This window comes from Mobula hypostoma, chromosome 18 (genome assembly GCF_963921235.1).
Source record: "Mobula hypostoma chromosome 18, sMobHyp1.1, whole genome shotgun sequence".
Lineage (NCBI taxonomy): Eukaryota > Metazoa > Chordata > Chondrichthyes > Myliobatiformes > Myliobatidae > Mobula > Mobula hypostoma.
The window spans coordinates 53,123,273-53,137,503 of NC_086114.1; the positions used below are offsets into that span (position 1 = coordinate 53,123,273).

General features: G+C 40.8%; 1 protein-coding gene across 1 annotated transcript in view; it reads left to right on the forward strand.

Moving 5' to 3' along the window:
• The window catches only part of sec11a (SEC11 homolog A, signal peptidase complex subunit), a 27,230-nt gene extending 17,589 nt beyond the window's left edge, over positions 1-9,641 (forward strand). Inside the window, exons 4-6 of the mRNA XM_063070877.1 lie at positions 305-424; positions 4,927-4,984; positions 5,074-9,641. Coding sequence (XP_062926947.1) covers positions 305-424; positions 4,927-4,984; positions 5,074-5,124 — 229 coding nt within the window. The 3' untranslated portion in view covers positions 5,125-9,641. The remainder of the gene's footprint in view (positions 1-304; positions 425-4,926; positions 4,985-5,073) is intronic.
• The last annotated feature ends 4,590 nt before the right edge of the window (positions 9,642-14,231 follow it).

Consider the following 14,231-nt stretch of genomic DNA (forward strand, 5'->3'; position numbering starts at 1 on the left):
ATTTTAGCTACTTATCAACCCATAATTTTCAACCCTGCAATTTTGTGAGATGTCTGTCCTTCATAAATGTTCATCTTTTGACTGTGTCACCTTGGGTCGAAGCTTTGCTGCCCCAAACCCTCTTGGTTCCTCCTAAGATATTTGTTAGACCCTACTGTTGATGCTTTGCACAATTAAGGGTGCTGTGTAAATAAAAGCCATTGACATAGGTTGTCAAATTTGAAATTACCCTTTTATAAATTACACTCTCTAAGCTTCTACTTATTGTGAACCAAATGCTAAAGGAATGTTCCCTTCCCTCTAGAGAAAACGGTGACATCAAGTTCCTGACGAAAGGTGACAACAACAGTGTTGATGATAGAGGCCTGTACAGGCAGGGACAACATTGGCTAGAGAAAAAAGATGTTGTGGGAAGAGCTCGTGGGTGAGTTGGACATTTTGTTTTGCATCTACATACTGAATACCGTGCTTCAGCTAGAAGATGCTTCCCAAACTTTAGGAAATAGCTCCTGTAATGACTGAAAAAACAGTGTAATAGAACAGAAAAAAACAATGGAAAGTGCCAGGCTGTTAAAACAAGTAAAGTGCCAGTCAGATTACAGGCTTCAGAAGTAAAAAGTAAGTGAGGCAAAGAGAGAGGGCTTGAGAACAGATGAGCAACAAACATAAAAGGAATCCAAAAATGCTCTGGGAACAAGAAAAGGAAAAGAAGCTGATGGCTGAACCAAGCACCAAACCTACCAATGTGGCAGAGAGGCCACATGCACTAAAGACCAGTTAGAGAAGTGGAGCTGAACAGAGGCCTAAATCTAAATTCTCTCTTGAAAGCCCATATGGTTGCTATACTGAGTGCATGGTTTTTCACAAAGCAAGCTCAATAAAGAAACATGTAATTGAGTTTAGTCTAGCACAGGAGGTGGTTCTAGTGTATTTTTGTCTCTTAATGTCCCTCTCACAATCTGTATCCACGTTCTAATGGTGGCAGATTGGTGAAGTTACACATTCCTTGTCCTACAACCCTCCCCATCTTTTGTCTACTTAAAAGACCTCTGAGATTTACTATTTTTGTAGATTAGTTTGCTATAATTAAATCCTTAACTTGACATTCAAATCGTGGGCCTTTCAATGGGTAATCCAGAATTATGGTGGCAGGATAATGTAGCCATTTTCACGGGGGTCCTGCATTTACAGACTACAGCAGCACCAAGTTTTACAGCTACTCACTATAATCTACCTAAATTGCCACATTCAGAAGCAAAGAATGGTGTTATTTGGAAGGATGTTCTTTTGCCGTGTTTGTTCAGAGTCATTCTATTTTTTCCCCCCAAAGTCCATTGATGGATTATAAATTTTGAGCAGCTCACAACTTTGCTGTGACTGCAGCATTCCTGGAATAGTTGCATTAACATATATGAAGTGTGAAATGTTTTCTTTTAGTGGTACATAGTACTAGATAAATCTTTGAAATGTGTGGCATTAACCGCTGTCCAGCCTGCATCCTACAAATGCCAGATATAATTTCACGCTGTTACTAGCTGCACCCTGTCATAACTGTATGTCAAGCAAAAGATTTATAACTAATACTGTTAGGCAAGTGGTAGTGACAGTGGTGATGACTGGTAATTTATTTTTGGACATGGCTGAGTGCTTATAGTTTGAAGATTCACTGCTCTTTCCAATTCATTTATTTACCATATGTACATCAAAATGCACAGTTTTTGCACTAGTGGCTTGTCCCAGTTTACTCAAGACTTGTACCCATAGTACTGGAAACCAGCATCCAGCTCCACTACAAATATCTACCAACTTTTGGTTTCTATACACGAGTAGGGGGGGAATGGGGGGGATGATTGCTTGATGTTTCAAGCTCGATTTTACAAGTCAGTGTAGTACTATCTAATTCAATATGTATTTGCATTGGCATGTGGGTCCACTTGGAAGTCTCAGTGGTAGCTTAGGAGGCTATATAGCCCGTTCTGGAGTATCTCTTCCTGATGTTAATGCCCAATGCTCTAAAATCCAGTTCTAGTGAATTTCTTTTAAAATAATTTGATGTCTTAGCTAGCTTGATTTGGAACGGTAACAATTTACAAATTGTGCTATAATAAATGTAGAGATCATCCTGTTCAGTACAAAATAGAGTTCTGTTTCATTTAAATTAAAATCCCAGAACATAACATTTAGTTTTCAAATTGTCTTAGATACATATATATTAATATAATATTTGCTGGACCTCAGGGAATGTAGAAAATTATTGTAAAATGGCATTTTAAGTCTGACAGCTACCCATTACTAAAACTATGGATTACTAATAGCCATCTGAATCATGTCAGTGGGAAAAAAGCTGTGTAATTATCCTTTTTGAGGCATCATGCAGATTTGTGCAAATTGAAATTTAGCAAAGTATCTCTGAATTGGGGCAATCGTTTTTCAATTTGTAAATACATTTTTACAGAGTACTTAAGTGCTCAGGACTGTGGGGAAACGAAAATTTGCTCATCAGTTTTCAGAATGTTTAATCCTTGGTCATCTGTGAACTCAGAAGTTGGTCTTAAGTCATTACTTCAGTCTGCTTTGCACTTGTGCAGCATTTTATTATACTGAACTGATGAATTCTTGCTAATATAAATGTAATAATTGAAATGAATCCCGTATATTACTCTTGTACCATTACTGAAAATTATAGCATGTATTCTTAAGTCTGGTTCAGACTCAGCAACTTCAATCCAAAATCCATTTGGGAATGCTCAATTATGTTTAAAGGAATTGTATAAAAATGGAATGAAGCTCTTTGTGGATAATGTTATGTTAAAGGACCTATAAATCCAGGTGTTGAGAATTGTAATCAGACCAAAAATAATGTTGAGCATAACTATTATGAAAACAGAGCAGTTAAAGTCCCCAATTCCATTTTATAAACTAAGTAAAGCTGGTATTCTGACGTTTGCTGCAGGTGTTGTCACTTTGACCCCCAACCTGTAGAGTAAGCTGGTACCTCTCCTTCCCCTCCCCTGCTGAAGGGCATATTAGTGCAAACTTGTATCCTGGAAACCAGGATAAAACTGCATATTGACAATCATCAGTTGCACATGTACATAATAAATAGCAGAGTTCCTGATGGCTTGTACTTGCTGGAGTTTAGAAGAATTGCTGGGGTGGGGTGGGGGGGAGTCTCATTGAAGCCTATCAAATATTGAAAGGCCTAGAGAGAGTGGACGTTGAGGGGTCTAATAATGGGGGAGTCTAGTACCTGAAGGCACAGCCTCAGATTAGAAGATGTCTCTAAAACAAAGATGAGGAGGAATTTCTTTAGCCAGAGGTAGGCTGGTGAATCTGTGGAATTCATTGCCACAGATGGCTGTGGAGGCCATGTCATTGGGTGTATTTAAGGCAGAGGTTGAGAGGTTCTTTATTGATCATGGTGTCAGGGAGATGGGGTTGAGAGGGATAATGAACCAGCCACGATGGAATGGTGGAGCAGACTCGATGGGATTCTGGCTCCTAATGGCCTTATGTAAATGATGGCATGATAGCACGGCAGTTGGTGTAACTATTACAGGGCCAGCAACAGGGTTCAATCCCTGTGCACTTTTCCCGTGACTGTGTACGTTTCCTGCAGGTGTTTGGGTTTTCTTCCACATTACAGATGCATGAGCTAGTAGTTTAGGTAGTCACGCAAACACGAGGAAATCTGCAGATGCTGGAATTTCAAGCAACACACACAAAAGTTGCTGGTGAACGCAGCAGGCCAGGCAGCATCTCTAGGAAGAGGTACAGTTGACGTTTCGGGCCGAGACCCTTCGTCAGGACTAACTGAAAGAAGAGCTAGTAAGAGATTTGAGAGGGGGAGGGGAGATCCGAAATGATAGGAGAAGACAGGAGGGGGAGGGATGGAGCCAAGAGCTGGACAGCTCCAACCTGATGGCATGAACATTGACTTCTCAAACTTCCGCTAATGCCCCATCTCCCCCTCATACCCCATCCGTTATTTATTTATATACACACATTCTTTTTCTCTCTCTCTCTCCTTTTTCTCCCTCTGTCCCTCTCACTATACTCCTTGCCCATCCTCTGGGCTTCCCCCCCGCTTCTTTCTCCCTAGGCCTCTTGTCCCATGATCGTCTCATATCCCTTTTGCCAAACACCTGTCCAGCTCTTGGCTCCATCCCTCCCCCTCCTGTCTTCTATCATTTCGGATCTCCCCTCCCCCTCCCACTTTCAAATCTCTTACTACCTCTTCTTTCAGTTAGTCCTGACGAAGGGTCTCAGCCTGAAACATCGACTATACCTCTTCCTAGAGATGCTGCCTGGCCTGCTGTGTTCACCAGCAACTTTTATGTGTGTTAATTTAAGTAATCACATGGCTGTCATTGGGCGGCACGGGCACGAGACCTGTTACCATGTTGTATCTAAATAAATTCCAACATGTTGAAACCACAACAGGAAGCACATTTTGAGGTGCAGTATTCTGAGCTGAAGTAGAGTTGTTGATTTTGTTTTTGTTTTGAAAGATGTACGTGGGCCAGAGTAATGAAAAATGTTCCAGTAGGATTTAGTTCCTTCATCCGACAGTCACTAGATGGTGTTAAAATATGTTCTGTTGTAACCTAAGCTAATTCACTTACCAGGAAATTACTATTTTCCTCCACCCAAACCCACCCCCTCCCCTCAACCTACTCAAACTCGGTGAGATCAGCCAAGTTTGAGTGAATTGTCTGAAAAATAAGGATGGGATGACAGGATCTTATCATTATAATCAGTCTAACCACTGAAGAGTCAGGTTTCATATTTAGATCAGTGAATTTTGAAAGGGTGCATCTGTTCCCCATTAGTAATTAAATTATTATAATTGGCTATTTTTAATATTTTAACTTTCATATTACAGAATTGTTTATGCCCTTAACACATTTGATCTTGATTTTCCAGGTTTGTTCCTTATATAGGCATTGTGACCATTCTCATGAACGACTACCCAAAATTTAAGGTAACCTGAATCTCATCATGTTCCTGATGCCAGTGTTTTACGGCTTTCTCTGCTTTCTGTATCTAAGAATGAATTGATTTGTTCCACAGTATGCAGTGCTCGTTCTGCTGGGTTTGTTTGTGCTGGTCCATCGAGAGTAAAGACTGGGTGGACTTGACCTGAGGATAGGAGTGGAGTTTCGCACCCAAGGCCAAAGTTCCAGATGACCAGCCGTCGTGCACTCCTGCAGCTATTCCCAGGGGCTTCTGCTTCCTGACAGATGTTGATTCAGTGTTTTTAATGAAGGTCTGTACAGTAGAAACTTAAGTGATGGACAGAAAGATGCCATCTTCCACGCAAAAGCTTTTGGATTCTGCATCTCAAATTTCTATTGCAAAGTGATATTGGTGAATGTGGCAGGGAGGGGAAAGTGTAGGGGGGTGGTGGGAGGAAGGTATGGTTGGGGTGAGTGGTTTGAAATCTGATGACGCCAATACTAAGTTGTATCTCCCAGCTTGGACCTTGTATGGCTTGGCGCCACTGCTGTTCCAGTACAGATTAAAAGTGTTCCATCCTGCAGTGTTGTGTGTCAGCTCTTTGCCTACAGACGTCAGCACACCACCTCTCCTCAGTGTCAGGTTTATGATCTGGTGACTGACTCGGAAGCTGGCCAGAGGGCAGTTGTTCCTGTAAGTGGGTTCGCTGGCACTGGCCTGCTGGCAGTTTGTTCTCCTGATGTACTGACCAGTGAATCCCAGTTCACACCCCAGAAACACCAACTGATTACATACCTCCTGTACCATTGACAGGAGGTAGATCTTGTAACTCCACAAAGGATTCATCGAGTTCATACCTGATCTAATAATCCCAGCACCATTTTCAAGCTCCATCTCTTCTGTGTGACTTTCAGGGGAGGGAAAGGGAATAGGCAGCCAGTGCAGAGTACTCTTGTGGCCAAACCTCTCAATAGGTATATCGCTCTGGATAGGAAGGACAAGGGGGACCAGGTCTATGGCACTGAGTCTGGTTCTGTGGCACAGAAGGGAAGAGGGGTGGAGATGAGTGCAGTAGTGATAGGGAGTTCCTTCTGTGGACATGTAAGAGACACCCAGGTGATAATGACATTCTCCCAGGTGCCAGGGTCAGGGGTGTCTCGGATCAGGTCCATGGCACTCTAAAGGGGAGAGTGAACACCTGAAAGTCATACATATACAATGATTTGTGTAGAAAAGGGAGGGGGTCTTGAAGAGAGCGAGTAGGGAGTCAGGCAGAAAGCTGAAAAGCAGGACCTCCAGGTGGTAATCTCTGGATTGCTGACTGTGCCATGGGCCAGTGAAGGTAAGAATAAGATGATTTTGCAGATGAATGTATGACTGAAGAATTGGTGCAGGGGTTCAGAGTTTCAGATTTCTGGATCATTGAGATCTTTTCTGGGGAAAGTTTGACCTATACAAAAAGGATAGATTATGCTTGAACCCAAAGGATACCAATGTTCTAGCATGTTGGTTTGCTGAGCTGTTGGGGAGGGTCTAAACTAATTTGGCAGGGGGGGGGGTGGGATCCGGAGTGATAGAGCAGAGAATGGAGCAGTTTGTATACAACTAAGTGCAGTGTGTGCTGCGACTGAGAGGAAGGATAGGCAGATAAGGAAAAATTGCAGTCAGTGGGATGAGTTGAAATGTCACAGGGGCCAAAATCAAAAAGGGTGATGAATACAGGACAGAAGGTTTTGTATTCAAATACACACAGTATACAGAATAAGGTAGATGATCTTGTAGCTCAGTTCAAAATTGGCAGTTATGATGTTGTGGGCATCTCTGAATTGTGGCTGAAGGAAGATCATAGTTGGGAGTTTGACATCCAAGGATGCACATTGTATGGACAGGCAGGTAGGCAGAGGGGTGAGAGTGGATATTGGAGCGCTGGAAAATGACACTGGACGGGTATTGATGGGGCAAAGAAATGGCAGATGAACATAATAAATATTTTCATCAGTCTTTGCTGAGGAAGATACTGGCAGAATGCCAGAAATGCAAGAGTGTCAGGGGCAGAAATGAGTGTCATTGCTATTACTAAGGAGAAGGTGCTTGGGAAGCTGAAAAGTCTGAAGGTCGATAAGTCACCTGGACCAGATACCAGTGTTCTGAAAGAGGTAATTGAAGAGATCTTTGACACATTAGTAATCTTTCAAGAATCAGATTGTGGAATGGTTCCTGAGGAAAGGAATGTTGCAAATGTCAATCCACTCTTTAAGAAGGGAGGTAGGAAGACAGGAGAAAGGAAATTCTAGGCCAGTTAGCCTGACTTCAGCGGCTGGAAAGATGTTGGAGTCTATTATTAAGGGTGACATTTCGGGGTACTTGGAGTCGCATGATAAAATAGGTCAACGTCAACATGATTTTCTGAAGTAGAAATCTTGCGTGCCAAGTTTGTTGGAATTCTTTGAGGAAATAACAGGCAGGATAGAAAAGGAGTTAGTGAATGTTGTTTATTTAGATTTCCAGAAGGTCTTTTACCTCCTCCCAGTCAGCCAATCTTCTATCCATGCTGGTAGCTTTCCTGTAATTCCGTGGGCTCTCTCGTGTGCAACAGCTTGTCAGAGTGGGAATAAAGAGGGCCTTTTCTGGTTGGCTGCCAGTGACAGTGGTGTGCCACAGGGGTTGATGTTGCGACCACTTCTTTTCATCACATTATACATATGTTAGTGATTTTGATAAAGGCTTCGTGGCCAGGTTTGCAGAAGATACGAAGATAGGTGGTGGGGCAGGTAGTGTTGAGGAAGCAGGGTGTCTGCGAAAGGGCTTGGACAGACTGGGGGAATGGGCAAAGAAGTGGCAGATGGAGTATAGTGCAGGGAAGTACATGGTAATGCACTTTGGCAGAAGGAATAAAGGCATGGGCTGTTTTCCAAATGGGGAGACAACTCAGAAATCAGAGGTGCAGAGGGGCTTGGCAGTCCCTGTTCAGGATTCCCTGAAGGTTAACTCAGAGGTTGCATTGGTGGTAAGGCAGGCAAATGCAACGTTATTATTCATTTCAAGAGGACTAGAATAGACTAGAAGCAAGGGTGGAATGGTGAGAATTTATAAGGCATTATAAAGACTTTATCCTGCACTTGGGGTATTTGAGCAATTTTGGACCCTTCTCTAAAGCTGTGCTAGCATTGGAGAGGGTCCAGAGGAGTTCACAAGAATGATCCCAGAAATGAAAATTTTCATCTATGAGGAGTGTTTGATGGCTGTGGACCTGTACTTGCTGGAGTTTAGAAAATTAAAGGGGGAATTTCATTGGAATATATTGAATGGCTTAGGTAGAGTGGATGTGGAGAGGATGTTTCCTATAGTGGTGGAGTCTATGACTAGAGAGCACAGCCTCAGAATTGAGGCACATCCATTTAGAACAGAGGTGGGAAAAATATCTTTTGCCAGAGAGTGTGGTGAATCTGTGGAATTCATTGCCACAGACAACAGTGCATTCCAAGTCGTTGGGTATATTTAAGATGGAGTTTGATAGGTTCCTGATTAATCAGGGTGTCAGAGGTTACAGGGAGAAAGGAGAATGGGGTTAAGAGGATTAATAAATCAGCCATGATGGAATGGCAAAGTGGACTCGATGGGCCAAAAGCCCTAATTGTGCTCCTACGTCTTTGGTTTTACAGAACATTATCAGTGACTGACCCTGTAGATTATAGTATACCAAAGATTTGTCATTTGTACCTGAATAAATTTCTCCTCTGCTCTGCCCTGAATCCTGTGTTCAGAAACTTTGTTCTGGTCTGAACCACTTCCTCTCAGGGGAAGCATGCTCCTTGCTTCAAGCTTCCTGCACCCTTTACGAATCTAGCTAGTATCAATAGATTACTTCTCCTAAACTGGAGAAAGCTGTCCTGGTACTGTCCATATCTTGTAAAGGAAGCAGGATTCCTGGATCCAGGCTGGTGTCAGCTACCATCTATACCTTTCATTCCTTTTCTGTGGGGAAAGACTGCATACAAGTACATTTGTTTCTGATGACATGTTGGCAGTTAATTTTAATTAAGTGTTTATGGGTGGAAGTTCTTTGGTATTGTTGGTAAAATCTTGGATTATACAGACAAGCCTGGCATACTCATACTTAATGTGAGGCTGTATTTGTAAACCCTAATACAGTTCTCTGAAGCTGCTTGTCTTAATTTTGATTAGTAATAGACAATATGGTCAGTACTTTTCTCCAGTATATTCTCTGCATACTGGGACTTTTATGGATAATTTTTGTATTTTTGTGCCCCAAATTCTGCTCATCATTCTTCTTTTGGCCTGCTCTCCTTTGCACCGGCTTTTGTCGTTCGAAAGGACAAGCTAAATTGGACTTTGTGTACTGACCAGTTTTTCTCTGCAACCAACAATATCTTTTGTTTCTTTCTTAACTAAATCCCCTGAAAATGGGTGCTATTATTTTTAATTTACAGTTGAATTAAATAACACTGAATGTGACTTTATTATTCTGTCATTGATATTTCTGGCACAATATTTTGGAAGCAGAGCCCCTTGTTTTCATGCTGATTCCAATTTACTTCGGTTATACTGTGACCTTGCACCCAGAAACCCACAAGAAGTCCCTTCTCAGTAATTTTTTTTGGAGAGAGAGGTTGAGCGTAAGATTCAGTGTATCAATAAAACTATTTCTGTGATGTTTTTCACTCTGTGTATTCCTTATTTCATGTTACAACCATTATAAATCATCTCTGATTTAGTGGATTAAATTCCTTTATCTTTGCCAGCACTCCCTTCATGGACATCTTTAGTCTAATTTATCAAGAAACCATGTTATACTGGGATGTTAAGTTGAAGTTGTTTAAGACAGGGTTGAGGCCTAATTTGCAGAATTACCTACCTATGGAAAGCTATCAATAAGATTGAAAGAATGTTGAGAAAATTTACAAGCATATTGCCAGGATTTGAGGACACTAGCTATAGGGAAAGATTGAATAGGTTAAGGCTTTATTCCTGAGCATAGGAGAATGAGGGGAGATTTGATAGAGGTGTACAAAATTGAGGGGTATAGATGGGGTAAATGCAAGCAGGCTTTTTCTACTGAGGTTGGGATAGACTACAACTAGAGATCATGGGTTAAGGGTGAAAGCTGAAATGCATAAGGGAACCATGAGGGGGAACGTTAGTCAGAGGGTGATTTGAATATTTGATGAGCTCCTAGCAGACGTGGTGGACGTAGGGTCGAGTTCAACATTTAAGAGAAATTTGGATAGGTACGTAGATGAAAAGTGTGGGATGGCTATGATTTGGGTGCAGGGTGGTGGGACTAAATGGATAGAAGGGCTTGTTTCTGCACTGTAGTGTACCATGACTATGACCACAGACTAGAACATGAAAAAGCAATTACTGCCAGGTACAGAGTGATATCCATTCTAACTTGCAAATCTGATTCAAATCTATTGAAATAAAAGCTGGGATTCATTGACTTCCTGTTTTTCCTTCTGGCCTTCCTTCATGGAGGAGATGGTGGACCAATTTTTATCAAACAGTCATATAAAATCTTAATTTCCCAGAATCCAAAATAGTTCTACATTAGTTTGGCTTGTGCAGTTGTCCTTCCAACTGTTTTAGGATCTCCACTGTCATCTGGGGGCTTTGTGAAATCCCTCTTTCCCATTTGTACTGTTCACATTTTTTTGTATTTCTTTGGAGACTAGAATTTGCTGGAGAATAGAAAATGCAACAAAAGCTCAAGCCATTGAATTCTCTTTTACTTCCACATGTATGGCAAGATGTCAGGATTGTTATTTAGTTCTCACTGGACCAATTCTACAGGATATCTCCCTAGGTTTTCCAGTACAGATTTAGTGGGAAGACAGCAGTCAGAGAGAAATCAGTTCTCAGATTAAGGCTTATGTTTAAGACATAAACACTTTTTGTTTGTTTTTCATTTGTCAAGATCTGTTGTTCAGTTGGAGTGAAACTGCTGCATTTATGGATGGGTTTGGTGTTGATTTGCTCCAGACACCAGTCTGAAGCAAATTGGACTTGCATCCACCATTTCTGCAGTCTGATGGTTTTTGAACCAGATTCCACCAGCCAAAGGGAGAGAGATGTGTCTGCACCACAATCTGTCTGGATTATCACACACTGTATCAATACAATATGATTGTTTTGCATGGTGAAGTAGTACATTGGCCTTCATTGCACCTAAATAAGTATAGCACACAAAATAACATTAATGAAGTCCGTGCTCAACAAAGCATACATAACCTGGTTTGTCTGAGCTATCCAGATCCAAGAGTAAGACTGCTATCAGAAGAGAGGACTCGGTGCTTGTATCTTGTTGCTTATGGGTTAATTTATTTAAATAGTAAAGAATTAATGGGAATCAATTTAAAGTTTCTGTCTTAACTTGCAGACTGGTACAACATGAGTTGTATTTATAATGGGTTTTGGGACTTGTGCTGCATGTCCAAAACTCATTGCATTTTAAAAATAAGTAAATCATTTTGTTTATATTGAAAATCTGGAGCTTTTCCTAATAAAGCAATGGGTTCAGACAATTCACGCAAAATGCTGGAGGAACTCAGCAGTTTAGGCAGCATTTGTAGAAAGGGACTAAACAGTCGACATTTCAGACCAAGACCCTTCATGAGTCCCGATGAAATGAGCCAATCTATTTCAAACACTTTAGTACATTCAGTGAGACTTCAAATTTTCCGTTTTCAAAGTTCCTCCTGTTCAGAAATGGCATTTATTAAAAACAAAAGAAAATCTGCAGATGCTGGAAATCGAAGCACACAGACGAAATGCTGAAGGAACTCAGCAGGCCAGGCAGCATCGATGGAAATGAATAAACAGTTGACGTTGTGAGCTGAGACCCTTCATCAGACTCGTGATGAAGAGTCTCGGCCCAAAACATTGACTGCTTACTCTTTTCCATAGATGCTGCCTGGCCTGCTGAGTTCCTCCAGTATTTTGTGTGTTACATCCATCAAAAACTGCAGTATTTTGGAAATGCCTCCTGTACTATTTAAATGTAAGTGACAATTTATAATGGATTCCTTTTTAAAAGATGACTTTACAGCTGAAGCAGACGAGTAATTTGCCTCCCAAAAATGTCATGATATTTGAAGTACTTTTAGTTCCAGCCTTAAGTTGCCTTAAGTGTTAATAATTAGGTTGATAGTGATGGTGAAGTGTGTCTGTTTCAAAGTCTAACAGTATTCTATTGGATTTTTAGTGATTACATCCACAGTAAAGACTCAGTAATCTTCAGTTAGCACAAGTGGTCTGCTTTGGTGTTAGAAAATTTGTATTAAATCTTTTTGTTTTTGCCCCTGAGCATTCTTCTATCTGTGTCGTTTTTTTTTGTTCAGCTTTCTCCTGTTATATCTGTCAGTGTTTTGGGGTTAATTCACATAATACAGCATGTCCAAAAATTTCAATGAATGATTTCATTGCTGGTCTTCACCTGACCACAAAGTTTGAGGTAATTACATATGCTAATTTGATATTATCTTTATAACATTATACAGTATGGATTTCATGTCTACAACTACTGACCCTACTTTTGGTTTTGCAGAGTTAATTAGAACATCAGTATATATCAGTTAATTCAAATGAGAGATGATTGCAAAATTTAAAGGTAGGCATATGTGGCTATAGAGCAAAGGTCTTACCTACCATATCTGTAACTGACCTTAGATTATTGTCAGATACAGTGAAATTGCTTGCTCACATGAAACTCAGAGTAAACAGTGCACGATGAAGGCATGACCGTAGCTATTCATATGTCACCAAAGACCAGCAAATTTCTGCAGAGCATTCTAACTGGTTGTATCACCATCTAATATGGAGAGGTCACCACACTGGATCAAAAACAAAAACGCTGCGGAAAGTTGGAAACTCAGCTAGTTCCATTATGGGCACTAGCTTCCCCAGCATCGAGAACATCTTCAAAAGGTGACACCTTAGAAAGGCTGCATTCATCATTAAGGACCCCCATCACCCAGGATGTGCCCTCTTCTCATTGCTACCATCAAGACTGGACAATGAACTCATGAACACGTCCTCAGTATTTTTCCCCTCTTTTCGCACTAACTTGTTATTTTTTAATATATACTTAGTTTAATTTATAGTTTTTATTATGTATTGCTGATGCATAATAAATTTCACAACATATACCAGTATTATTAAACCTGATTCTGATTTGATTACTCAATTGTTGTCTCAGCCTGATATGGCAACTGCTCTGTTCTAGACCAACTGTACCTACAGAGAGTAGTAAACATTGGCTGTTCCATCGCTTCCTTCTGATTCCGTGCAGTACTTGATGTCTGTTTCTGTACAATAGTAAAGGAGGCTGTGTGATCCATTGCACCAATGTCCATTCGACAGTTCTCGCTGATTCCATCCCCCCCCCCACCTATTTCCTTATAACCCATTCCCTCTCGCTTACCCATTCACTCCCCTCAATTCTCCTGCCACCCACTTACACAAGGAGCAATTTACAGGAGTCAATCAGCATGTATCTGAGATGTGAGAGGAAAATGGAGTATCCAAGACAAACCCACACTTGCACAGGAAAATGTGCAAATTCCATATAACACCCAAGTCAGGATCAAATAGAGCTGTTTGATAGAAACAAGTTAATGCACAACAATGTCAGGAAAGATAACCAAGTGTTCAGCTGAGCCTGGTCTTCAACCACTGGGTGTTTTTAGTTGGTTCTAAACCTACCGTGGCCATCTATTAAAATCACCTCTTGTTTAGGTTTCTTAATACAAGCCCTATTGTAGCCACCTCTTGCTGTAACAACTGACACCATAAGTAATTTGGTGTGCCTTTTCCAGTCACCAGTTAAGCTAATAATGTTTAGTTTCTGTAATGTGATTGCCCATTGTTTACTGTTAATTAATCAGGGACCTATTGTGTTTTACTCTTTGGTTAAATGCACTGACTCATACAGACCTGCCTTGAACTTTGCACATTTTTTTTTGGTTTTGGATTGTTATTTTTCATATGGATGTTTACAGTGATCAGTAATGAGATTTAAACAGAGGTCTTTCCAAGGTCTTAGCTTAAATCTTAGTTTCACAATTGTTCAAACCGGCAGGACAGTTTTGATATAAACAGCTTATTTTGATGCATTTCTGAAGAAGTATTCAAGTTTGTTGAATTTAAGATCATGAGCAAGGTGGTATTCAGGGTGCACTGTAGTTGGGCATTGAAGACAAAAAATTAGCACTCTGCTCTTAAAATTCTAGGCTGTTGTGTAGATGGATACAATT